Below are 26008 nucleotides of genomic sequence, written 5' to 3'. Positions count from 1 at the left end.
ATCAAATTTTCATAAGACCTAGTTTGGTTTGGCCTGTGCATGTTTAGATGCAAGCAGAACAGTAGTCTGAGGCGTTTTAGTCGCGTTATGGGAGGCGTAAGCCTTGAAGCAGTGAGGCATAAGCCTTTTAAACATTAATTTATTTTAATAAGAAAAATTTATGAATAATACAATACAATTAAATTGTACAACTAATTCTTATTGAACCATAACAATCTTTTAAATATAATCAAATATAAGTACTAATTTTCATTCAAAGCATAATAATCAATCCCAAAACATAAAATATTTATTCAACATCAAAACAAAAACATAATTCACTCATCCCACTCCTCAACACGAATATCATTCAAACTAGCATCACTATCATATTGATCAACTGTATCAATCTGAAAAGGATATTTCCCATTATCAAATGTTGAAGGATCTTTATCTATCTCATCATCTTCATCCATAAGCATCGTTCTTATGGCCTTGCTTTTGACTTTCCTCTTACCTGTACATATGAAACAATAAATTAAAATTATAAAATTTAATGGTAATGAATTAAACACTAATTGTAACTTTCACTATATATATATAGGGTTGTACTATATATATATAAGTCTATGTGTTAATATATTAATTTATAAAAATAAAAAAAGTAAGAAGAATAAAGCTACAGCCGGCTGGAGTTAGAAATGGCAAGAAAGATTTTAATATCTTCTTACCTTAAGTTTATTAGAATAAAGGTAAGGAAAAAAATAATAATAAAACAGACTTGCGGTATTTTTTTTACAAAACATTTCAAGTGAAACGACGTCGTTTCAGTTAAAGTTTTAAACTCTAAAACTGAAACGACGTCGTTTCATTATCCCTGAAAAAAAAACCACGCAATCGTCTTCCTCAGTCGTCTTCCTCACAGCCAAGTTGCAGACTCGCAAAATCTCTTCCGGTTCAGAAGGTTCCAGATCTGGCGATTCCTTGCTCCGCCTTGCTCCACCTCGCGCCGCCTGGCTACGCCTTGCAACGCCTACTCACGCCTTCCCCGCTCTAAACGTGCAACTCGGGAAACAGCCGACGGCCTCAGGCGATTCCTTGCCGCCTCGCTCCGACTCGCGCGAAGGCATGCCTTTGAAAACGCTGCTTGGGACATTCAAATAGCTATGACTTCTTTTCTTTTGCTTTAGATTCGAAAAATGGGCCTAGGCGGCGCCTAGGCGGGTCTAGGCGGGTCCAGGCGGTGGCTAGGCGGGTCTAGGCGGGTCTAGGCGGTGGCTAGGCGGGCCTGGGCTCCTGGGCGCCTGGGCGGGTCCTTTTGTTTTTTTTCTGACTTTAAAAACCTCACGCTGTTGCTTCCTTCTCTCTCACGAGTCGATCACCACCACCAGGCCGTGACGACCCCGTGCCCACACCCGCGACCCTCTCTGTAATGGAACTATGAACATCTACTAGAGAGATAGTAGGTCCTGTTACATGTGATGTGACTAGGTGAGTCAAATATAGGCTTCACCTTCACCATCTTATGGCGCAAAAATTTCCTTAAGAAGTATACATATCAGGGCAAATGACACAGTTGTCTGAGACTAGTCATTATTCTTGAAGCCAAGTTTCACCTGGGGTGTTCTTGACTAGAAAGGGCAGGTCTGGTGTTAATGCTCTCGCATGTCGTTTTCTCAGTCTGAAAGCCTATCCATTTCTCTCCCCTCCTCCACAGCTTCGCTTTCAGTCTCCACAGCTACCACTACATCGGTCCCATCAGGTACACCTTAATTCCAAACCCCCCCCTCTCTCTCTCTCTCTCTCTCTCTCTCTTATGTGCCCTAATTTTTGCTTTCTGATTCTTCAGTGTACTGCAGTAGGGGCAATAAGAAAACCGAAAGAGGAAAACGTTTCAATCACTCTTATGGCAATGTAAGCCAAATTTCTGATTTTGACCGTTTCCTCATCATATTTTGTTCATGAATTTTATGATTTTGTATTTGTTTTTCTGAATTCTGAATATTTTGTGAAAAATAAAAAATTCGAACTTTAGGCAAGGCCTCGGAACAAGAACAAAGGAAGAGGTCCAGCTAGAGATCCGGTGCCTCCCTAATTAAATTGTAAAGCCGCGCGAAAAAAAATTGTATAGCCAACCGGCTATACTAATTTTTGACACATGGCACCTAATCTCTAGAGGGTCCTTTTTTTTAAAAAAAAAAATAGTACATCCGCACGGCTATACTCCGTATTTTTAACTTTTTTGAGAAAGTAGGCTTGTTTTGACACGTGGCGCCTAATCGCTCAGAGTCCTCTTTTTCGTATAAAAAAATAGTATAGCCACCGGCTATACTCAGTTTTTTTAATTTGTTTTAAAACTGTATAGCTGCACGGCTATATTATTTTACACGTGGGCACCCAGGCTCTGTGCGTCTGCTCTGTATTTAAATTTTTTTTAATAAATAGTGTAGTCATGCGGCTATACTGTTTTGACACGTGCGTGCCTAAGCGCTAGGCGGGTCCTCTTTTTTTTAAATTTTTTTATAAATAGTATAGCCGCTCGGCTAGACTTGGCTTTTTAAATTGTTTTAAAAATAGTGTAGCCGCACGGCTATACGTTACATCCTCACGGCAACTTCCATTGGCAATAGGTTTAAATTTAGCATACATCTACCTTTACACACTACCATTGTAGGTACCATCATAATGGTAGATGGGAAGCAAGAATAGGAAGAGTTTTTGGAAACAAGTACCTCTACCTTGGCACTTACAGTAAGTTATCTCTGATCTCCTATCTCCATAACTGATTATAACATTATCCAAAAACTAGTTGCAATATATACTGTCATAAAAGAGATAGTTGAAAACTATAATGAAGAGAATTTGCACTTACTGAGCAATGTGTCTTTTTAATCTCATTTTAGGCACCCAAGAGGAAGCAGCTCGTGCCTATGACATTGCAGCAATTGAGTACAGAGGGATCAATGCTGTGACTAACTTTGACTTGAGTTCTTACATAAGATGGCTAAAGCCAAGAGCAGACGATCCAATAGCCACTCAAGAACCAGAGACAGTCGCAGAGCCTCAGAATATGCCACTCATGGCCAACAGCTACATCCCAACAGAGGAGTCTTTCTCACACACAAATCCTTTTGCCTCTGATTACTTGAACTCCTCTCCCCCCCCCCCCCCCCCCCCCCGCCGAAAACAAGAAGTCATCGGTAGCAGCATCCCTCTTAACAGCGGTAGCAAGTCATCGTCTCCCACCGCACTTGGCTTCGTCCTTCAATCATCAATATTCAGAGAGTTGGTTCAGAAGAACTCAAACTTCTCGGAGGATGAGAGTACTGACGGAGAAGAAACAAAGGACCAGCCACAGGTTGGTCTTGGTAATGATGATGAGTTTGGTGGAATTTTCTATGATGGAATCGGCGACAACCCGTTTGCTTGCTCTTCCAATTCTGATGGAGATAACAACCCATGGAGCAGCATTACAAGCACCATTTTGCTCAATCAACCAACAAAAGCAAATGCCTCAGACTCTCTATTTTTCTTTTCTTAGATGCATCATGGGAAACAGAACTTAGTCATATGGAAGAAATTTTGTTTCACTTTGTAAATAACAGAATTGGCGCATAAAAAAAGTACATGGCGTGATGAGAATTTCCAGCCCATCAAAGTTATGGGTGGTTTGGCAAGTAGTGCACAAATTTGTTCTTCAGAGTTCAGATAGAGGTTGTGGTTATTGTATTAATAAATATACCATTCAACTAAACAGAAGAATGCTTATCTCACAAAAATACAGAAATGCTATACATATTTAGTGTTCAGATTCACAGCATCACCCAATTTCCATATCTAGTGTTGAGATTCATGACACCCAAACTTCTAAGTAGGTTAGCATACGTAGTGGATATGTCCAATCATTTACTTCAAGGGCATGGCTCAATTCTCGTGTTCAGCATCTTGTGAGAGCAACCAGGAGAGGTACTCAGACTCCTGGCCCAATTGGTATGAGCATTTCTATAGTGGGGTACTTCCTCTTACGGCCACCCCTTGGCCTTGACTGGAATTTCTCATCAGCCTCTTCAAAACCCCCCTGCAATTCAAAGCAATAATGTCCCACATATGAACTCATAATGTGGCATTGCCTGGAAAGATGCTCATCCCAAAATCCAACGTATGAGGGTATTGAATGATCTAAGAATAATACTCACATATGCATAGACATGACGCCCAGTCTTCTCATGCTTATCTCTCACATGCTGGTTTGCGAATCTCATGTCACAACCAAAAAGCTAGAGACAAAAGGTTTATGTTCAAGGTGTACTGCCTTGACATGTTGATGGAGATTTGATTTCTGCAAACCTATATAAGCAAAATCAGAAAAGGAAACAATAAAAAATAAAAATGGCAATGCAAAGAATGAAAAACTTTTTTTTTTTTCTTTCCAAAATAATGAAATCTGTTTGTTCTTTATGTGTGTGTACATACAACCCATTAAAAGTCAAGTCAGTAACTCACAGTTGAAAATGTGTGAAGACAACCCTTATAACTGCATTAATTCTCTCCAATGTAGCACCTCCCCCTTCTCGCGCTCGGAGATGCCGTTCGATGTTCCTTCTCAGCTTCTTGGTCCCACATATCTCACCGGTGATATGATGGTTGCAGGACTGAATATGGGCCTTAAGGCATTTCTCATTAGAAAAATATTTCATACAGCCTGGTTCAGAGCAGAATGCCTGTTTAACTACACAAATAAAAGGATATATTTAGAGTTTGCATTAAGCATGCCGCCAAAAACTTCAACAACAGCACATCCCCCATTTTCTGAAAAATTTGTATCTTACAACATTATTCACCACTGACGCGCACACACAAGGCAGAATACAAAAAGAAGATCGAATTCAGAAATGAAAGCTACCATGAGAATTCTCATGCTTCCGCAGCTTTGAAGCAAATTTGAACACCTTTCCACAATCCTGGCATGCTGCTTCTGACCTCCAACATTAGCCGAAGGATCATCCTCATTGTGGAGTTCTTTCACATGCCTCCTCATGTTACCTTGGGAAAAACAAACCCACGATTACAGTTTTCAATCGGATACTTAAGGAGTTTCCCTTGGTGCTGAAGAAGATGATGATTTACGTGGTCCTTTCTTCTGAAGCTGGAACGACAATCATCCATCGAACAAACGTATGGCCAATGTAAAGAATAAGCTAAATGAATTCAGGAACCAATAACCATAGTTTCAAGATACAAGTGAACAAGCTTTCAATTCTAACTGAACGGTACATGATTGAGGCTTGCTTGATGGAGCTTCCCAGGAGGTCTCCCACCCGGTACTGGTCCATTCAAGTCAAACCCTCACGCATTTTGGAGTTCTTTGTGTGGGATCCAATGCTCCACATTGTCCAACAGATACTTCTTTAAAATGTCGATTCCTGCAAAAGTTATAACTTCAATTGATGCAAATACTACAGAAACCTCATCCAAAAAGTAAAAAATAGGCTAAAAGTAATTCACGAATGAATAACCATATAATTTCAAAGTGCAGATGATCAAGCATTCAAACCTCAAACCGAGCAGTACGTGATTGAGGTTCACGTGATGGAGCTTCACAGGAGGTCTCCCACCTGATACTGGTCCATTAAAGTCAGAAACCTCTCGCATTTTGGAGTTCTTTGTGTGAAATCCAATGCTTCACGATATCCAAAGGATAGTTGTTATAAATGTTGAATCCTGCAAAAAAATTATCTTCAATTGATGCGAAAATTACAGGACCTTCACCCGAAAAGTAAGGAAAGTTATAGACACAATCAGCTGTAATGAAGCTATCAAACTAATCGGTAGCAAACAATACCTCAAGGGAATGGCTTTGCATTTGTCGCTTGAGATATGCAGGTTTCTCAAAAGTAGCACCACATTCTTGGCAAGTATTGGATTTTTCCCTCTCCTTCCCCATCCCCATCAACGTCTTTGGCCATTTCCATCTTTTCCTGTAACAAAAGTAACCAAATTATAAGTAAAAATTAACATAATCAATCTGAAGACAACCCAGCTTCAGATTTTGTTTAAAATACAAAAACCAAATGAACGGCTATACTCGGTTTATTATTTTTTTCAATAAATAAATAGTATAGCCGCACGGTTATGCTCTGTTTTCTTAATTTTTTTTAAAGAAACAGCATAGCCGTGCGGCTATACTCGGTCTTCCTAATTTTTCAAAAAAATAAACAGTATAGCCGGGCGGCTCTACTCGGTTTTTTCTAAATTTTTTAAAAAGAAATTGTATCGCCGCGCGGCTATACTCGGTTTTTAGTTTTTTTTAGGGTTATTCGCAGCAATGGTCCCTCAACTATACCCTAAGTTACACTTTGGTCACTCAATTCAATTATTAGTTGCAGAGGTCACTCAATTATATGTTTTGTTGCATCGTTAGTCCTACCGTCAAGTCTGTTACTTTTTCTGTTTAAAATGATGACGTGGCAAGCATCTCTTAGATTATTGATGGACAAATGTGACTTTTCAATTAAGATTATTTGTAGCAATGATCCCTCAATTATACTCGGAGTTACATTTTGGTCACTCAATTAGGTGTTGTGTTGCACCATTAGTCCCTACTGTTAGAGAGACTTAACGGTAGGACTAACGGCGCAACAAAACACTTAATTGAGTGACCTCTGCAACTAATAATTGAATTGAGTGACCAAACTGTAAATATGGGTATAGTTGAGGGACCATTGCTGCGAATAACCGAATTGTATAGCCGGGCGGCTAGACTCTGTTTTTTATTTTTATTTTTAAATAGTACAACCTTGCGGCGTTACTCGGCTCTTTTTTTTTAAATAAATAGTATAGCCGCCCGACTATAAGCGTTTTTCTAATTTTTTAAAAAGAAATAGTACAGCCATGCGGCGATACTCGGTTTTTAATTTTGAAAAAATATTATAGCCGTACGGCTTTACTCGGCTTTTTTTATTTTTTATTTTTTCATAAATCGTATAGCTGAGCGGCTATACGCTTTACATATATATATGTTCCTCTTCTTCTTTTATATTTTTTCCAATTTTCTTTTATCGATAAGAATAGTTTAGAGCATTATCCATTACTATTAGGCCATTATTCGAGTCTTTATTGTCCCCTTTTGATTACTTTTCCAAAATTATTACCCATATAAAGAATTTAGCAATTTCATATTTAATATTGTATTATATACGTACGCATCTATATTTCAATAATACATCCGTCTTTTGTACAAGTCTTAAAAACTCGGTAAAATTCACATTTTTTAAAAAGCAAACGTACAATACTCATATTGAATATATACGTACGTAATTTTCATATTTAATACACGTATTTTTTTATAAAAGTTTCAATAGTACACAAAAAATTCATGTATTATACACATAATTATTACATATTATTGAATACAAATAATATATGTATTAAAAAAATTAAATATATTATATTAAAATCTATATATATAAAGCAAAAGGCAGAGAATGGTGAAACATTCAAAATACCAAAGAATGCCCTTGGTTAATGCAAACATTAAGAATTGAAATTATTAATTAAATGAGGATAATATGGTCCATTCACACTTTTTCATATTAAAAAAAATTTAAATAAAAAGAAAAATCAGATAATGGATCCTCTTTTTATGGAACACAACTACCCATTATCTTTTTAAATTCTAAAATAAATTTAATTTTTTTTTTAAAAAAAAGCCTCTTGCAAGAGCATTATATAGTGGCCAAACTTTTAAGTTGTAATTTGCCAAAATTTTGCCGAATATGACACATACATGTTTTATTCGCATAGCCGCTCAGCTATACCAAGTTAATCTATATATATAAAGCAAAAGGTAGAGAATGGTGAAACATTCAAAATACCAGAAAATGCCCTTGGTTAATGCAAACATTAAGAATTGAAATTATTAATTAAATGAGGATAATATGGTAAATTAATACTTTTTCATATTTAAACAAATTAAAATTAAAAGAAAAATTAGATAATGGCCTATTTTTATGGAACACAACTACCCATTATCTTTTTTAATTCTAAAATAAATTTTAATTTTTTTAAAAAAAAACCTCTCGCGGGCAAGGAAGCGCGTGCGGAGAGGCTAGTATCTATAAAGTATAAACTAATGCAACTAGGAGGGTCCCTTTTTCATAATTTTTTTTTAATTAAATAGTATAGCCGAGCGGCTAGACCATTTAAATATATTGTATTTAAATAGTATAGCCGAACGGCTATTCTACGGTTTTTTTATTAGTTATAAAAATAGATTATTATAAATAAACCCAATCCTAGACATGTATTTATAAAAAAACCCACACACTATTTAAACATAGAAACACACCCAAAATCAACCCCAAAATCAACAATTGTATATTTTTTGGGTGTGTTTATAAATGGGTTTTGAGTGTGTGTAATGATGGGTTTTGTGTGTGTTTATAAAGTGTTTTGGGTGTTGGGTTTTTTTATAATTTCAGCTCCTATTTTGGGTGTTTTAGTGAAACTCCCTTATAAAAATAGCATTTTATAGGGTACAACCTAATTATAGGGTTCACTGTTTGAAAAAGATATCCGTTTCCAATGATCAATATATCAAAAAATTTCACTCCATTTATTTTGTTTGATGTTTTATGAAAATATGAAGTACTTTTTAACTTTCGGCAACAATCCATTTTGAATCATTTTAGAAGAAACTAATTAAATCCTGCCAAGAACCTGGAAATGACAACTGAGCATTGTTTAAAATTGATATAATAACACTTACAGAAGAAACTAATTTAAAAGCCAAACCCCAATATGATGCATATTGCATAAGTGCAGAAATCAACAGCCAGAGAAAGCAATAAAACCATGTACTCCCAATATCTTCATCACTCCGCAGGACAAAAGCTAAGACTGAGTTTCAGACAACCAACATGAAACTTAGAAAACTATACAAAATGAAAAAATATTGCATGACCACTCTGGCAACGCCAAAAATAGAATATCTCTACTCATAAAATAATATTTTAAAAGTATAGCCCCTCGGCTATACGCCCAAAATATAATATTTTAAAAGTATAGCCGCGCGTCTATACTCCAAAAATGAAAAAGGAAAAAGAAAAGGAGGATCTCAACTCACAGTTGGGTGTTGAGTTATTTTTAGAGCTACTCGGAAAATCAAATGTAGAGAGAACCAAATGGGGTTGAGAGCGAGAGGTGTGGGGGCATTGCCAAACCTCATTCGAAGCCTCCGGAAGGAAGCCCACCCAAAGCCCACAAACCAACAATCACTTCCGTCTCTGAGGCGCGCCTTCTCTCTCTACGATCAGATCAATCTCATCGACAACGTCCCTGATGACCAGCTTCGCTTTCAACGGTGCCTGCCTGCCTCCTCCTTTGTTACTTCAATTAATTTTCTCTTATTCAAATGAATTCACTTTTGCTTAGTCTATAAACCGAAAAACAACTAATAATTACAGTTGTGCCGCTTGTGGTGATGATGTAGGTACACTGAGACAGGATTCAGAGTGAATGGGGTGGATTATGAAGGAAGCTTGCTTTGTGTTGGAAATATGTTGATGTCTTGGGCTCCCACCAAATTCTCTCATGTCACTCCTGATAGGTCTTTCTTTGCTATATGCTTGCAATTTTAATTTTGTTTTTCTGGCATTTTTGTTAATTGAGGATAAAACTCTTAATAATCAATTAAAGCTTAATTAGAGCAGTGAAATCTACCCAAAATAAATAAATAAAGTAGAGCAATGAAATAGCAGTTTTATCTAAATTTCATCTATTTTATGTTGTGATGCAGCTTATCAGTGTTCCAAATTGTGCGGCCTATACCTGGTAAATTTCAAATATCGGTTTAATCCCGTTATTTTTCCTCCAAATTTGTTATCTTTTTTCTTCCTTCTTGTCAGGTGCACCTTGTTCTCGATTGTCTTCATCAATTACTTTAGGTAGACACATAGACAGAACTTTGAACAATTTAGAACAATTTTCTTTTCTGTAAGAAGCAGTAAGTCAATGTGTGATCAATTCCTTTGTATGAAACATGGGCACCCAGCTAACCAATCGTATATAGAGCATTCGGCAAGAGCATTTGGTGAAAAACCTTTATATTCTCAGTTGGAATGTGGAAGCTTACTGACTTCCCTTATATTGTTAACTTGTGTACTGAAACGTATAATATTGTAATCATGTTTCATCTCTTGCTTCCAAATCTGAAACAGTAATAACCTAATAGTACATTCTATGCCGATGGAAAAATTGAAATGTCAACCAAAATGATAGTAGACACAAGGGATTATTGAAATTTGTATCTCCCAAAATACTTTATTTTCCTCTTTCCCTTGCTGTGTCTGGCCATCCCTTCCTCACTAAACAATATGGTTACTCTTTATTCTGAAGTTATTTGTTGTTACCGTTCTTATTATTCTTGGCTAACTGCTTTTTTCATTGACATCTTATTTTGATAATTTATTTCAGAGATTTTGATTCTTGGCACTGGGAGAAACATTGAACCCGTAGATCCTGAACTACGACGCTTCATTCGCTCTACGGGAATGAAGTTAGAAGCCGTTGACTCGGTATATTTCATCATTGTGCCTATTTTATTCATTTTTTCTTGCACATTATTCTTCTTGTGGCCACTTCATGTTCTGATTTATCTGACAAATGAATACCTAACATTGATTTGTAAGGAAATTCGATGTTGCTACATTATTCATCAAATATTAAATGCTGCTGTCCTAATGTTATATATAGGAAGCTTTAGGAAAGTAGGAAAGTAGAGGATATCAGGAATTGGGGGTTTGATCAATAATATCACATTCAAATAATTTAGAATATAAGTATTACAGAAGTACAGTAACTTGCCACTGAAAGTGTAATTTCATTTCTAGGTTCCACATGGACCCCTAAAATCTTGATGTACAATGAATTACTACTCTAGTATGGTGAGAACTTTCTTTCTGCATATCCAGACAAGGATTAGTAGCACTTCCCCTCCTACAAACAAATGCGATGGGGGATTTGATCATGTCTCCTGTTAATTTGAATTCTTTATTAACCAACCTAATTCCCACTTTATGCAAGCTTTAGCAATCACTATGATAGTGTGGAGCCTTTCGTATATTTTCCCTGTACATCAGTGGGCTGTATTTGTGACAATAGTTTGTATATTTGGGACCATCAATTTCACTGGTAGGTATTTATGAACTAGCTCTTCAGGGGTTTTTGCTTTACTGGAATTGGATGATGCCACAAGGGATAAAAGTGAAAGAAATTAAGTGTTTCATTTGAGTGGGAAAGGGGAGAACTTGATTTAGATCCAATGCCCCTGTTTTCAGTTTCAAATAAATTCACTCTCTTATCCGCTGCGTAGTGTTTAAATCTCAGCATTGGCAATTATGAGTTCTATTGGGTAGTTTGACATGTGACACTAACTGGAGGAGAAGACTTATCTAGTTTCAAATGTGGAGCCGCCAGGAGGCTAGAGTTAAAATCTGTAACCAAATTTTACTTTCTCTTAGTTATACTTCCCCATGAAATCGGGGGTTTTCTAAGATTATGAAGAGTATTTCCCCCTCCATGAGTTTCAAGGTGATCTTTATGTTCTGAATTGGTGATTTTTCCAAATTTAAGTTTATTATTCTCTCCAGAGTATAACCAACCAAATGGCATTTGTATTAGGAAATATCCTGACTATAACTTGTTTTCTGTGTGAGGCCCTAACCCGCCATCTTTCTTCAGTTTATTTGCATACCTCCTTCTAAGTTGAACACAGACTCAACTTTAAGTCCTATATTAGCCTCTCCCGATGTTTGATTGAGGCCTGTAGTTCCAATGAGTGGATAATTAAAAAACTGATATTGCAATTGGTGCTCCATTTTCAACTTGGCTTTATAACAGTGGTGGGTTCTACTACCAAGTTCATAATAATGTCTCATTTTTGTTTCAGAGAAACGCCATATCAACTTACAACATACTGAATGAGGAAGGTAGGATTGTGGCTGCTGCGCTTTTACCGTACGGAGCTTCTTAATGGTGCCTAGACCCAGTGCAAGATGAGTGCTTTCTGCGTCCCAACAATCAATCTTCTTCCTCACTAGGTACATACAACCTCAAGCAAAATGAATGCATTTATAATGTAACTAATGACTAAGAGGCATGCTACATCGATTTTCGTAGTGTAGTTAAGGTGGTCTGTTGCTGCTGTATGCATGCTCAAGTAATTCATTCTGATATGTCAAGCATATCTCTATGGTAGAGACCCTTGAGGCTATGTTAAAAATCTTACTGCAGAAGTTCGTGAGAAAAAAAGATACTATTCTTGCAGAAATTTTCCGAATAAAATCATCTTGAAGTTCAAGTATATTCCAATATGAATAAAGTTGGAATTTGTGAAATGTTGAATTCCATTTCTTAAAGGCATATTATGAGCCTATCACATTCAGATAAACCGTGTAGAATTTTATTAAGTATATTCAGATGGAAAAAAGAAAAAGAAAAGGCGTGTTACCTTTTATTATTCTATTCTTTATTTCTATTGAAATAGTAAAACCTGTCGTGGCAAAAGAAATTGAGAACCAAACTAAAAATATCTTTTTTTCGTTTAGAACCAAACCAAAGATTTTGTGTAACTCTTCGTTTTTTAGCTGAGATTAGGTGACTTTGTCCCCACAAGGGATCCGTAGCCTTAAAGTCCTCGTGAAACGGTGCGAGTTCAACCAAAATAAATAAATCATAAATATTTAAGGGAAAATGGAAAAAGGATTCAATTCCTCAAAAAAAAGGTTGAATGTTAGTTGTAAGGAGAAAAACTTCCCTATGTGCCTTTTTGTCATCCTTCTCCTATGTCATCAGCAGACTTCATATTTGTTGGGTCGTTAGAAGAGAATTGCTATGGTCAGTTGTCGGTGCGTGAACACGTCCTAGCCGTTGATTGCCCATGTGGCAACGTCCGAATTCAAAGATGAGAGAAATTAAGAGTGACCCATTGCACAGAAGCTCAAATGTATCTCTTGTTGCTGTCAAACTCAAATGTACCTCTTGCCTTTCCAAAATCAAAATGGTTACTAGGTTCGATTCCTCCTTTCAATATCGCATGTATAACAAAAAAAATTGTCAATGACCAGTTTTAATGAAAGTTGAGAAATCATATTTGGGAAATCCAATCCTAATAAATTAGTTAGGTCAAATAAATAATGTAACGTCTAATCTCATTCTCAGAAACTTCCAGTTTTTTTTTTTTTTTTTTCTTTTATTAAATGCAGAAACTTCCAGTTTTCTGACGCCTAGTCTCATTGAAATTCATAACTGCCAGTCCCCATTAAAAAACAGAAAAAATAATCATGCCCAAAACACACATATGCATGGATGGCAGTTGCATATACATGGACCCTTCTAACTTTAAACTCTACTGTTACTGTGGATTAAAAATTGACTACTTTCTAATTTTAATTTGGCTCGACTGGTCGCACTTTCTGGGATGTTACAGTAAGTTTCAGTCACTGTCCATGGAGTCGGTTCGTTTTTCATGTAATAAGGTTCCTGATGCACCCAAAAATAGAAAGGAAAAAAAGACGAAAGCAGAGCCCAAAAACCAACCATAAATCCACAGCATCCGAACAACTCTCTTTGTCAGTATATCTTTCTTGATTCTATTTTTACTACAAGTTTTCCACGCCACCTTTTCCATTCTTCTCTCTGTTGCCTCTGCCTATAAATCCCAGCACAGCCTTCCCATTTTTTCAGTGCAAAACCAAACTCTTCAATCACTTGTAAATCACTCTTCACTCATTCATTTCTTACTTTCTTTGCTCTGTGTGTGTGTTTTGTTTTGGTGAATTGTGATCTCTCTTTTATAGCTTCTGTACAAGTCAAGTGTGTCAAGAAATTGTAAATTCCCGTTAACCAAGGTTTTCTTTTTAGCTAGCTTTGAGTTGTAGAACTTCTTGTAATTCGTCTTCCTTTCTCTGTTTTTCTGTCCTCATGGCACCTCCTAATGATCCTGTTGGTCCAATCCTAAGTTTGTGTCGGTCCAACAGTTTAGAACAATACTTTGATTTGTCTAATGGAAAGTTTAGTGTCAAAGGTGTTCAATTGCTCTCTGAAGTTCCAAGCAATGTCACTTTTAATCACTTCCACTCAACCTCCCAATCTTCTGATGCTCCATTTCCTCTGCTCCAAGGCGTTCGTGCCTTGTCCCACAAGGGCGGGTTCCTTGGATTCAACAAGGAGGAGCCCTCAGATAGGTTGATGAACTCCTTGGGTAGATTCAGTAACAGGGATTTCCTTAGCATCTTTAGGTTCAAGACCTGGTGGTCTACAATGTGGGTGGGGAATTCTGGGTCAAGTTTGCAAATGGAAACCCAATGGGTGCTCTTAGATGTCCCAGAGATAAAGTCCTATGTGATAATCCTGCCCATTATTGAAGGCAGTTTTAGGTCTGCTCTTCATCCTGGCACTGATGATCATGTAATGATCTGTGCTGAGAGTGGTTCTACCCAAGTGAAAGCATTGAATTTTGATGCCATCGCTTATGTTCATGCCTCTGAAAATCCCTACAACTTGATGAAAGAAGCCTATAGTGCTCTCAGGGTCCATCTCAATACCTTTAGGCTGTTAGAAGAGAAGACAGTCCCAAATCTAGTTGACAAATTTGGTTGGTGTACTTGGGATGCCTTCTACTTAACTGTAGAACCTGTTGGTGTCTGGCATGGTGTCAACGAATTTGTCGAAGGCGGTGTATCCCCTAGGTTTCTCATCATTGATGATGGCTGGCAAAGCATCAATTTGGATGGTGAGGACCTGCATGAGGACGCGAAAAATCTAGTTCTTGGTGGGACTCAAATGACTGCTAGGCTTCACAGGTTTGAGGAGTGCAAGAAGTTCAGGAACTACAGAGGAGGGTCTATGTTGGGCCCTGATGCTCCTTCATTTGATCCCAAAAAGCCAAAGTTGTTGATAGCCAAGGCAATTGAAATAGAGCATGCTGAGAAGAATCGTGACAAGGCCATTCAATCTGGAGTCACTGACTTGTCCGAGTTTGAAACAAAAATTCAGAAGCTGAAGCAAGAGTTGAATGAGATAATTGGTGAAGAAGAAAGCAGTGCTTCTAATGAAGGCTGTGGAAGCTGTTCTTGCGGAGCTGATAACTATGGAATGAAGGCCTTCACAAGCGATTTGAGAACCAAATTTAAAGGTTTGGATGATATATATGTATGGCATGCTCTCTGTGGTGCCTGGGGTGGTGTTAGGCCAGGTGCAACCCATCTCAGTGCAAAGGTCATCCCCTGCAAAGTCTCTCCTGGACTTGATGGGACCATGACTGACCTTGCTGTGGTGAAAATCGTTGAGGGCGGGATCGGGCTTGTTAATCCTGATCAAGCCGATAGTTTGTTTGACGCTATGCACTCCTACCTTTCCAAAGTTGGTATCACAGGAGTCAAAGTGGATGTTATTCATGTAAGTATTCAACATATCACCATTTTAATTTCTGCTGTATTTTCTTATTTGATTATCTATATTCACTTGCAGACTTTAACTGTTTACATGAATTTTCCGTATAGACTCTTGAATATGTATCTGAGGAATACGGAGGCCGTGTGGAGCTTGCAAAGGCTTATTACAAGGGGCTGACTCATTCTCTTCAGAAGAACTTCAATGGGACTGGACTTATTGCTAGCATGCAACAATGCAACGACTTCTTCTTCCTTGGGACAAAGCAAATCTCTATAGGAAGAGTTGGTAAGAAAATCCAAACAAATCGATCTTGTGTATAACCTATAACTTCATTTTAAACCAAAGGACATGTCATCATGGATGTTATTCTTCTATTGCAGGTGATGATTTTTGGTTCCAGGATCCAAATGGAGATCCTATGGGAGTTTACTGGTTACAAGGTGTTCATATGATTCATTGTGCCTACAACAGCATGTGGATGGGTCAGATCATACATCCAGATTGGGATATGTTCCAATCAGACCATCTGTGTGCCAAATTTCATGCAGGATCTAGGGCTATCTGTGGGGGTCCGGTATATGTAAGCGACTCGGTTTCTGGTCATGATTTCGATCTCATTAAGAAGCTTGTTTACCCAGATGGTACCATTCCCAAGTGCCAGCATTTTGCGCTTCCCACCAGAGACTGCCTCTTCAAAAACCCTTTATTCGACAACAAAACTGTTCTGAAAATTTGGAACTTCAACAAGGTATGTTCCTCAATCTCATTAATAAGATACTCACATTCTGTAAAATTGAGACCAGCAAGGCATTGTGTGATCATACTTATCATTTTCTATATATATAGGACAACTTATTTTGTAGTCTGTTGCAATTTGATTGATAAAGATACTTACTCAATTTATTATAATTATTCCACAGTATGGTGGTGTGATTGGAGCTTTTAACTGCCAAGGGGCTGGCTGGGACCCCAAGGAGCAGAGGATCAAAGGCTACCCAGATTGCTACAAGCCAATCTCTTGTTCATTGCATGTTTCAGAAATTGAATGGGACCAAAAGATAGAAGCAGCCAATCTAGGTAAGGCCGAAGAGTATGTGGTCTATCTCAACCAGGCTGAAGAACTTCGACTCATGACCCCGAAATCTGATGCAATTCAAGTCACCATCCAACCATCTACATTCGAGCTTTTCAGCTTTGTGCCAATTAAAAAGATCGGAAGCAGCATCAAGTTCGCGCCAATTGGACTTACAAACATGTTCAACAGTGGAGGAACTGTCCAAGAGTTGGAGTACAAAACTACCGCAGTTGAGTTTAGTGCCAAGATGAAGGTTAAAGGAGGAGGCAATTTCTTGGCCTACTCAAGTGAGTCTCCAAAGAAATGTTGTTTGAATGGGACTGAGGTAGCTTTTGAGTGGTCAACTGATGGCAAACTGACCCTGAATCTTCCTTGGGTTGAAGAAGCTGCTGGCAATTCTGATGTGGTTTTTGCTTTCTGATTTGTATCCTAATTAACTTTGCTTAAGGCCTTAGGGTGTGACAAATTAGTAGTATATGAACTGAAGTTACTATTTTAATCATAATGAATTCATTTTGTACCGTATAGTGATTACATTTCACATTTATTCCATCATATTACACAGTGGCGGGAGGAGACAACTTGCCTAAGGGGGCACAAAGGAGAAACTGTGTTCAAAGGGGCCACTTAACATTACCAAAGTTACATAACCGATGAAAATATACACAATTTCTATGAACTTGGTGAAACGTTTGTGGGGAAAGATTTGAATATCTTTGCAAAGGGCTTACCGCTCAAGTTTTTAAAAGTCTTCATCTCTTCACCTGAAATCAATGGTTAGAGCCTTCCCCTCTTTAACTCAACTATGTGTTGATTCTTTCGTCCCCAATATTAATTTTTATATAAAAATTAGATACCTTTTCAGGAATGAATTATTTGAAGATTATTCTTCATTTAATCTTTGGTTATTGCTCCAAATCAATGATAAAGTATCTATTTCCGGCAGCAATTTTAATTCTTCATATGAAAAGGAATAACTTATGGGTTTTTCTATTTAAACCCTGCACTTCTCTTTGTTCACCCTATTTTCTAAGTTCACCCCAACTTCTAATTCAAATGTTCACAATTTCTAAGAAAACCTCACTATCTTCCCAAACTACCCCTGTAGCAGAAGAAAAAAAATTTAAAAACTCATCAACCTCACACTCCACACCCACCCACACCCCACACCTCCTACCTCGCTATCTTGCCCCTCACCACTCTAAGTTCACATCAATCTCACATTACTTAAAGAGATAAAAACACTGATGTCAAACTCAATTGACGACCCACAAGCCACTATTTGCATACCGTATTTAGGGTTTGTGAAGAGAATATGAGAGTGTAGTAGGTTTCTTAGATTGAAAGAGAAGAGTAATCTGGAAATATGGTGTTGAGGAGTTTTTGTTTTTCTAAACCTTAATATGAAGAATGGTGGGGTGTGTGTATAGATGTACTAGGGTTAAGTATTAAGTTGGATGACTTTTTTTGTCTTTTTACACAATAATAAAACTTAAGAGCTTAATGATTTAAGTATTGGGGTGAACAAAGAAAAGTGTGGGGTTTAAATAGAAAAATTCTAACTTATTTATACAAGAATTAGCTCGCAACTAAAACTTAAAGCTTTTTTAGTACAAGTGATTGGGAGAGGGGTCATTGGGTGCTTAGAGGTTTCGAACCTCTGCCCACATGGATAGAGGCGAAAGAGCTCAACCAACTGAGTTATACCCCACTGACAACGAAAACTAAAAGCTTGGGTATGTGATTTCCTCTACGCATTTGATTTTCAATTTGTAATGTACTAGGTATACTAGTTTAGGCTTAACAACCAAACACTATTCCACTTTTGTTTGATGGTAACACCTATTTTCATTTGAGGTGTTCTTTCGGCAAAGTATGAAGGACAAATGGTAGAGATAGTTAGGTAGAAGCTGTGTAATTGAAGATGAAGTTTAGATATCCAAGTCAATGATAGATTGAACTACTCCCAAAAAGTCATCATACACTCATCAAAATATTGCTTCTTCCTTGTGTTTTTATAAGAGAGATCAATGCATAATGATTTTTTCAGTGCCGAAAACTCCCAGTCCTATTCTATAATTTCTCTATTTCTTGACAGACAGGTAGTGCAATGTCAAGTGGCTAAATTCTTTTAGCTTTGAAAGTGTCGGCTGATTTTTTTATTTTTTATTTAGGATAAATTGTCGGTAGATATTTTGCAATGCATAATTTGCCTTTCTATATAGGATTATGACTCAAAAGTGGGTCTATATACAAATGCAAAGTACACGCTAGAAACATCCCAACCAGAAATTTCTTGCCTTTTTGCTTAGAATATTGCTATCTTTGATGAAAATTTATAAAAATAGTAGCATCCTCTGGAGGATAGAGCTAAAGTTTGCTCCTTCCGATTATTTATTCATTTATTTCAGGTAAACCTTATAGAAGAAGAATTCTATGTTAGTCTTGATCTTGATTTTAATTTTCCAAGGAAACACATCACAAAGATTCAACATCAGTACTTGGATAAACCCATTTAGGTTCAGTCATTGTCAGCTTGAACCCCCTCGATTTTCCCAGGAAACGAACAGAAAAGGTGAGGTTAATCCAAATCAAGAAGCCAATCAGAATGTGAAACAAATGAGAGTCAAGGGGCAACCCTAAAGTCAATAGTAGCAAGTGATGACTCATTTGATATGCTTGTGAAGACGCGTACCAACATTCTTGAATAGAATAGAATTATCCATATCAATCTTTTGGTCGGCCCAATACCAGGCCACAGCTTCCCCTTCATCTATTCCCAATTTCCCACCAACAAGAGAAAGTAACGTAAAATATTTTAGACCACCTTTCCTCCTAACTAACTAACTAACGAACGACTAATTGAAGGCCTTAAAATTCGAACAAGAAGATCGTTTTCTTTGACCCTCACATTTGGTTGGCCTTAGATCTTGTGACACTTGATTTTTCGGTGGATTTTTTTTTTTTGGGCGACTAATTTATGGTGTTACATGTTAATGATACATCATCATACATGCTATGCTATTTTACCATGCATTTGCTAGATTTCATCTTCTTCTTTTTTTTTTTTCAGGATTTGGCAGACTTGGGCCACTTTCACATGGACTTGGACTTTGACTTTGACTTGTGCCATGGATTAGGGTTTGGGCCTTCACCCCATTCGGAAGCTTCTTAGCAATCTTTGAAGGATGATAAAACATGGATTAGGATTTGTTTCTCTCAAGAGTTGTACTGTTTTTGAAAAAATCCCAACGCAACTAGCTAGGGCTCAATTAAAGAGTCCGGGACAGTTTTAATAATTGGAGAACACTTTACTTTGCTTAGAAGTATCCTCATCACGGTAGTATCCTATTCTAACTTGGAGATATCGATGACATAAAATACGATTTGGAGAAAGAGGTGACCTAGCAAAGAGTCGTTCAAGGATGAACATGTTAAATTAAATAGGGCAAATATTCAATTATGCTTATATCTTTATTCTTTTCCAATATGGATGTATTTATAAAGAAGTACAATGTTAATTAAAATAGGAAATAAATCTAAATTACAATATGAAATCAATCTCAATTACAATATGACTAAATAAATGGATAAGTAACCAAAATTCTAACTAAGTAAGGAACCAGAATTCTAACTAAATATGGACTCTCCAATAGAACATGATCACTATATATATGTAAATTCAGTGCAAGAGAGATTTTGAAGATGGTGTACGTCAAGAAAGCTTACTGACGAGAAGAAGAAATATATATATATATCGATCAAATCAATGGAATTTGAAGACGAGGTTGGTATTTATTATAGGTCGTCGTACAAACCATCGATTAAGAAGGAAGTAGATGAGACTGCAACATCAGAGGTTTATGGGGAAGTTGAAGAAGAAGTATATGGGGTTGAGAGGAGGTTGAAAGAATTGAAGAACTTTGATGAGCTTCCTAACACTCCTTTTAATCATCACTTCATCAACAAGCCATATAATATAAAAGCATCGCTAGCCGAAAGGATTCAGGGAGAATGGGAATCAATAAGACAACTTCCCCCAAGTTCAATTTTGGTTAGGGGTTATACTTCAAGGATTGATCTTATGAGAGCTGTGATAGTTGGTGGAGGTGACTTCATACGTCTTCCAAAACGTGACAAGATCAAGATACTTGGTCGAAAAGGTGTCGTGGTAGTTGATGATGATCGAGAAGATGACGAGATGATAACTTGTCGAGAAGGTCCTCCTTATCACCAAGGCTTGTTCTTCTTCGACATATTCTTTCCAAGCGATTATCCGACAGAGCCTCCCCAACTCTTTTTCCGCTCTTACGGCCTTGATCTAAACCCTAACTTGCCCAAAAATGGCAAAGTTTTGCTTGACGCCAATCTACAACAGTCAAACATATGGGACACACTTGTTTCAATTCGGGAATTGATTCTCGTGGATGGTATTGATCGTGACAAAGAGAAATCTTTGAAATTAAGGAAAAGGGTTTTTGTGCAAACTTGGGAAGCCATGCTGCATATGTTGGAGTGCCCACCTCTCCATTTTCAAGCTTTAGTTTTGGGGTATTTTCGAGTAAGATCTCATCAGATTCTACTCGACTATAAAACTTATGCAGATGTTCAGGATCCGGCGATGAAGTTGTTATTCTTCAAGCTTGTGAAGGCCTTTGAAACTAATGGAACTTATTGCCGACATCATTATAATCAGAAGGAGTATGATTTGGCATTAGAAAAAAAGAAGCCTTCAGAAGATTATAGCAATAATATTCGTAGTTTTTGGTCTCTTCACTAAAAATATAGAATAAAGTGAAGATTTTACTGTAATAGCTACGCTTGGTAGGTCTTATGTTTTTATTTTTATTTTTAATTGTCTTTTGGGTTTCGTTATTAATTGTTGATGTTGTTGAAAACAGGTTTAATTTGCTTTAACTTTTATGTCTGCCTCTTTACCACAGGTCATTATGTGCGATGAACTTTTACATGAACAAAGCCCTAAATGCAAGTTTTAATTCAAACTACCATGTGAAGTTTATGAACAAATCTCACATTGCGTAAGAAGTTAAAGCGATAGACCAATGTTTTGCATCTTACTTTGGCCCTCACCTTCAAGTATGTCAAAAAAAACTCGTTAAAAACACTAACGTGGCACTAATGGAACCCACTTTTCTCGACCTAGCTGCAATCGTGGCTGTGAGATTATTCAGGTTGACTCCAACATGTAGTACTTAACATGAAATAGCGATGAAGAAATCAGGCCTATAAGCTACAGTGAATAAGCATTGCATATAGCAGCATAAATACTCTTCCTAAGCTCACGGAGACATTGATTGCTCACTCCTTGGTTACAAGGGCAACAGTGTGTTGCGTGGGTTATTCTCTTATGATAAGAGACTTACTCCATGGACCACATAGCCAACACCTACTCATCATTACGAATTTATGTAAAGGAAAAAGAAAATTAAGAACAAAAAAGTTATAATTTGGCAAGACGGAGACATGTCAACAAGCTATATGTGACTAGTTGCAAAAAAATATTATGCACAGTTCATTTTCTGTTTTTGCTTTTATGGTCAATCAATTTTCAAAGAATTATAAAAAGAAGACCAAAATTTCTGGCAGGCAGATCAATCAAAACTCTTTTAATTTTAATAAATAAAGACTTTCGATTAGAAATTTAACTACTATGTGTTTGTTTGACATTATATGGCCTTGAAAAATTAAGAATGATAATCAATAATAACGCATTGTGTGACTAATACTATATAGTCTATTAATTAGGGTTAGGATAATCCATGTGCATAGCCGTCACAAACTTTGTTTGTTTTGTAAACCGGGTTTATTTGCCAATTTATATGTAATCACCAACCAAGGGATGACAAGAAGATCCAGAACACTCTACATTCCTATCCAATTGTTCAATATATATAATTAGCATAACCATAATTATAATTATAATTAAGTAGCTTGCTAGCCCCGGCCACAGATGGTGAAGGTGCACAAGACCTCCTGCTCTAAATCTTGCCACGTTGCATATTCAGAACCATTCGATCTATGGACTTGGATAGTGATGGCCAGGTAACTATATCAGTTTGCTGGATCTGCAACCGCATTTGCATGTGCATCATGTTCTCTGGCTCATGCTTAAGCTTTGCTTGTAGATCAATGGTGGGGATAATTGGTTTGGAGGGGAAAAAATTAATCGAACCAATGATTCAAATTCTCGAAATACTTAGAAGGTTTTGGTTTTATTTATTTATGGTAATCTCCAATCCAAGTGAACTAATACTGCATGCATGCATTGCTATATATATATATATATATATATATATATATATATATATGCATACTTTGAATTATTTTGCTGAGAATTAAACAAGAAATAATAAAAGGATTTTTCCAATGCATGTGTCCAACAATATATCTCAAGCCTGGTATATATATATATATATATATATCTCCACCGAAAGTGCAAGTGACAGACAGAAGATGCATGCATCATTGTCTGTGAGATTGTCCGAGTTTTAAGTTTGGAAGGGGTACCATGATACAGAGACATGTTACAAACATGGCTTAGGAATTGTTTTTTCTAACAAGTTTGAGACATCAATCATCAGTTTGATGCAAAATGGGGTTCATGAATGTCAGAACTAAATCTACCTTATCCCAACATTAAGATCTAATTTGTCCACCAATTCTAACATGTTATGTGCAGGCACTCCCAATTCCTTTTAGTTTTATTTATTCTAGGTTTCCTGCCTGGAAACAAGGCCTAACCACCATGAAAAACCCTAGAAAAGTTTTTAGGCCATGTTGATTTGAGCTGGAATGATGAGGAGATTAAGGACCCCCAATTTGCATTATATATCTAAGTAAGCATTGAATTTGGAAAGTGGGAACGAAGAATAATCCAGGGTGTTTTTCGTGGGATAGGCGTGATGAAAGGTGGTGGTGGTTTAAGAAGGGCTTCTTAAGAATCATGTGGTTGCATGTGCATAAGTTGGAGAACATGCCCAAAGCAACAAGCATTAACAACACCAATAATAATATATGTACACTTGGCATCATCCCATTCATTTATCCCCATTCCCTTGGAGGAGGCCTTCTATGAAATTGTCTTGTGGCCCCTACTTTTGCCTTAATTAATTAATTAATACACATAATTAACTAATCTGTATTATCCTTAATGGCCGCCAACCCAGTTACCAGCTAACACCCTATAAAAACCCTTAATTATGCCATTTCTGCTATAGCAGCTATAGTGTTTTGGCTTGCATCATCATAAGGATTTCTCAAGGAAAGCTAGCTGGTGTGGTTTTTTTTTGTTGAAATTAGCTCCTGAATCATGGGTTCTCAGCATCCTCTTCTTGTGTCCCTTGATTTGAAGGGCATGGTCCTAAAAAATGAGGCAAAGTCCTACACAAAGTGGAACAAAGTTAATATGATCACAAGAACACCCAAAAGAAGAAGGATATTAAAGAAGAGGGGGACAGGAAGAGGCCTCCAAGGTGCAAGAAGGCGCTGCAACGGGATCCAAAGAAGGGTGAAAACCTTGAAGAGACTGATCCCAAACACCGATTCGTCGACGGGGTTGGATGGACTCTTCAGCGAGACAGCTGATTACATCTTGTCCTTGCAAAGTAGAGTAAGGCTCTTGCAAATTATGGTTCAGGCATTGGCACCTGCTTCTCATCATGATGAGTGACTCATTCATTTCTGTAAAGAATAGTATTCTTTATTTTTTTTCAATTCTTTAAAAGCTCTTTTTTTCTTTTTCTTTTTATTATTCTTCCTGTTTTTCTTCTTGTGATTTAGTCATAGAAGAAACTGTTTGGGTTTGGGAAGTCCAGAGTACATGCATGCTCTCAGGCTGTCTACAGTTTGTAAAGAGCTTGGTCATTTTATTGTGTGGAAAAAGTAAGTTGACGATAAGTGGTTTAGTGAATATTTACTCTTTAGTTTATTTGTGAATAGCACATATGTATTTTCTGGGAGATTAACGGTTGGCACGCAATTCCAATATGTTTTTTTATTTTTTTGGGGCAACCAACTTATAATTGCTGAATTATGGATTTGATTAAAGCTCACTTGTGGTGCATGGTAAAAAAAAGGCTGACTCTATGGTGATTGATGAGGCCAGTTTTGATCCCAAATTGTAACGTGGGTTTGACTTTTATATCTTAGAACATCTGGCCATGGGAGTCCAAACATGCAAATATAAATTAGGTATCTAGAGTGACAATTTTTTCCATCAAAATAGCTTTCGTTAAATTAATTAAGTACAACTAAGACAATCTACAACACAGTCATAATCTCCGAATTCAAAAGAATAATAAATCCAACGAGTCCAACCATGCAAATATAAAGTGGACAAAAGGCACACAAACAACTGAAAATCACACATAACTAAAATTAAGCGTGATCCCAAACTAAGCCTACCCTAAAATCACCCTTTGGCCTAAATGAGCAATAACAAAACTCTTTTCTTTAGTGTCAAGTTAAGACAATACCCCAATGTCAATTTGAAAACACTTGACTGCATATCCTAACTTTATATTACATTGAAATGGATTTGAGTGTAAAACGTAGGGTTGGGCAAAAATAATCGTTGAACTGGTCAATCAAGCTGAATCAGATTATTATTAGAAATATATATAAATATTAACATATCAGCCCCAATGCTATAGTAGTGAAATAGAATCGGATGCACGAAACTCTAGACCACAATAGAAGTTGCACATTCAAACCCTAGAGTTGCTCGATTCTTTTCAAAATCCAATCTATATCTATATATATAGCAAAAGGCAAAGAATGGTAAAAAATTTAAAATATTAGAAAATGTCCTTGGTTAATGCAAACATTAAGAATTGAAATTATTAATTAAATGAGGATAATATGGTAAATTCACACTTTTTCATACTAAAAAAAATTAAAATTAAAAGAAAAATCAGATAATAGATTCTATTTTTATGGAACACAACTACCCATTATATTTTTTAATTCCAAACTAAATTTAAAAGTTTTTTTTAAAGACCTCTCGCAAACGAGGAAGCGCGTATGGAGAGGCTTGTATCTATAAAGTATAAATTAATGCAAATAGGAGGGTGCTCTTTTTTTAAATTTTTTTTAATTAAATAGTATAGCAGCGCCACTATACATTTTAAATATAATGTATTTAAATGGTATAGACGTGCGGTTATACTATCATTTAAAAATAATAATAATAACTGTGTGGCTATACGTATTTTGACACGTGACACCTAACCGCTAGGGGGTCCCTTTTTAAAAAAAATATGGTACAGTTGTGCGATCGTACGGCTATACTTATTTTGACACATGGCACCTACTCGATAGATGGGTCATCTCCTTTTTTTAATAATAAATAGTATAGCCAGAGGGCTATACTCGATTTTTGTATAAAAATTGTATAACTGCGCGGCTTTACTGGTTTTAAAAAAAATATTTTAATTGCCTTTAATCTATATCTATATATATAAAGCAAAAGGCAGAGAATGG

General features: G+C 36.7%; 4 protein-coding genes and 1 pseudogene across 5 annotated transcripts; 4 read left to right on the top strand and 1 right to left on the bottom strand.

Annotated features, from left to right (window-relative positions):
• The first annotated feature begins 1644 nt into the window (after positions 1–1644).
• LOC110755681 (uncharacterized) lies at positions 1645–3520 on the top strand. Its single transcript, XM_021956917.2, has 4 exons — positions 1645–1741; positions 1839–1893; positions 2654–2730; positions 2883–3520. The coding sequence occupies exons 1-4, from the start codon at positions 1645–1647 to the stop codon at positions 3518–3520; spliced, it is 867 nt and encodes a 288-aa protein (XP_021812609.2).
• Positions 3521–3903: 383 nt separating this feature from the next.
• LOC110755784 (transcription factor IIIA-like) lies at positions 3904–5951 on the bottom strand (annotated as a pseudogene).
• A 3156-nt stretch (positions 5952–9107) lies between these two features.
• Positions 9108–12337, top strand: LOC110755789 (uncharacterized). 2 transcript variants are annotated; one of them, XM_021957068.2, is made up of 6 exons: positions 9108–9340; positions 9470–9586; positions 9776–9810; positions 9885–9923; positions 10453–10553; positions 11927–12337. In XM_021957068.2, the coding sequence occupies exons 1-6, from the start codon at positions 9162–9164 to the stop codon at positions 12008–12010; spliced, it is 555 nt and encodes a 184-aa protein (XP_021812760.1). In that variant the 5' UTR covers positions 9108–9161; the 3' UTR covers positions 12011–12337. The 2 variants fall into 2 exon arrangements, with proteins under 2 accessions (XP_021812760.1, XP_021812762.1); XM_021957070.2 differs by lacking the exon at positions 9885–9923 and having other exon boundaries at positions 9111–9340.
• Positions 12338–13216: 879 nt separating this feature from the next.
• LOC110755785 (stachyose synthase-like) lies at positions 13217–17067 on the top strand. Its single transcript, XM_021957065.2, has 4 exons — positions 13217–15435; positions 15540–15717; positions 15813–16180; positions 16353–17067. The coding sequence occupies exons 1-4, from the start codon at positions 13960–13962 to the stop codon at positions 16926–16928; spliced, it is 2598 nt and encodes an 865-aa protein (XP_021812757.2). The 5' UTR covers positions 13217–13959; the 3' UTR covers positions 16929–17067.
• A 6659-nt stretch (positions 17068–23726) lies between these two features.
• UPB1 (transcription factor UPBEAT protein) lies at positions 23727–24508 on the top strand. Its single transcript, XM_021956918.2, has one exon. The coding sequence runs from the start codon at positions 23838–23840 to the stop codon at positions 24195–24197; it is 360 nt and encodes a 119-aa protein (XP_021812610.2). The 5' UTR covers positions 23727–23837; the 3' UTR covers positions 24198–24508.
• Positions 24509–26008: the final 1500 nt, after the last annotated feature.

This window comes from Prunus avium, chromosome 3, assembly GCF_965620075.1.
Source record: "Prunus avium chromosome 3, drPruAviu1.hap1.1, whole genome shotgun sequence".
NCBI classification, from domain to species: Eukaryota; Viridiplantae; Streptophyta; class Magnoliopsida; order Rosales; family Rosaceae; genus Prunus; species Prunus avium.
This window is presented reverse-complemented; position numbering and strand designations above follow the sequence as displayed.

Excerpts from the sequence above, each read along its gene's own strand:
- LOC110755789 (XM_021957068.2), top strand. The coding sequence starts at position 9,162 with ATGGGGTTGAGAGCGAGAGGTGTGGGGGCATTGCCAAACCTCATTCGA. Across the intron at positions 9,587-9,775 it reads TCTCATGTCACTCCTGATAG|CTTATCAGTGTTCCAAATTG; the intron begins GTCTTTCTTTGC and ends GTTGTGATGCAG. Across the intron at positions 10,554-11,926 it reads AGTTAGAAGCCGTTGACTCG|AGAAACGCCATATCAACTTA; the intron begins GTATATTTCATC and ends TTTTTGTTTCAG.
- LOC110755681 (XM_021956917.2), top strand. The coding sequence starts at position 1,645 with ATGTCGTTTTCTCAGTCTGAAAGCCTATCCATTTCTCTCCCCTCCTCC. Across the intron at positions 1,742-1,838 it reads CACTACATCGGTCCCATCAG|TAGGGGCAATAAGAAAACCG; the intron begins GTACACCTTAAT and ends AGTGTACTGCAG. Across the intron at positions 1,894-2,653 it reads TCAATCACTCTTATGGCAAT|GTACCATCATAATGGTAGAT; the intron begins GTAAGCCAAATT and ends CTACCATTGTAG.
- LOC110755785 (XM_021957065.2), top strand. The coding sequence starts at position 13,960 with ATGGCACCTCCTAATGATCCTGTTGGTCCAATCCTAAGTTTGTGTCGG. Across the intron at positions 15,436-15,539 it reads TCAAAGTGGATGTTATTCAT|ACTCTTGAATATGTATCTGA; the intron begins GTAAGTATTCAA and ends TTTTCCGTATAG. Across the intron at positions 16,181-16,352 it reads AAATTTGGAACTTCAACAAG|TATGGTGGTGTGATTGGAGC; the intron begins GTATGTTCCTCA and ends ATTATTCCACAG.
- UPB1 (XM_021956918.2), top strand. The coding sequence starts at position 23,838 with ATGGGTTCTCAGCATCCTCTTCTTGTGTCCCTTGATTTGAAGGGCATG.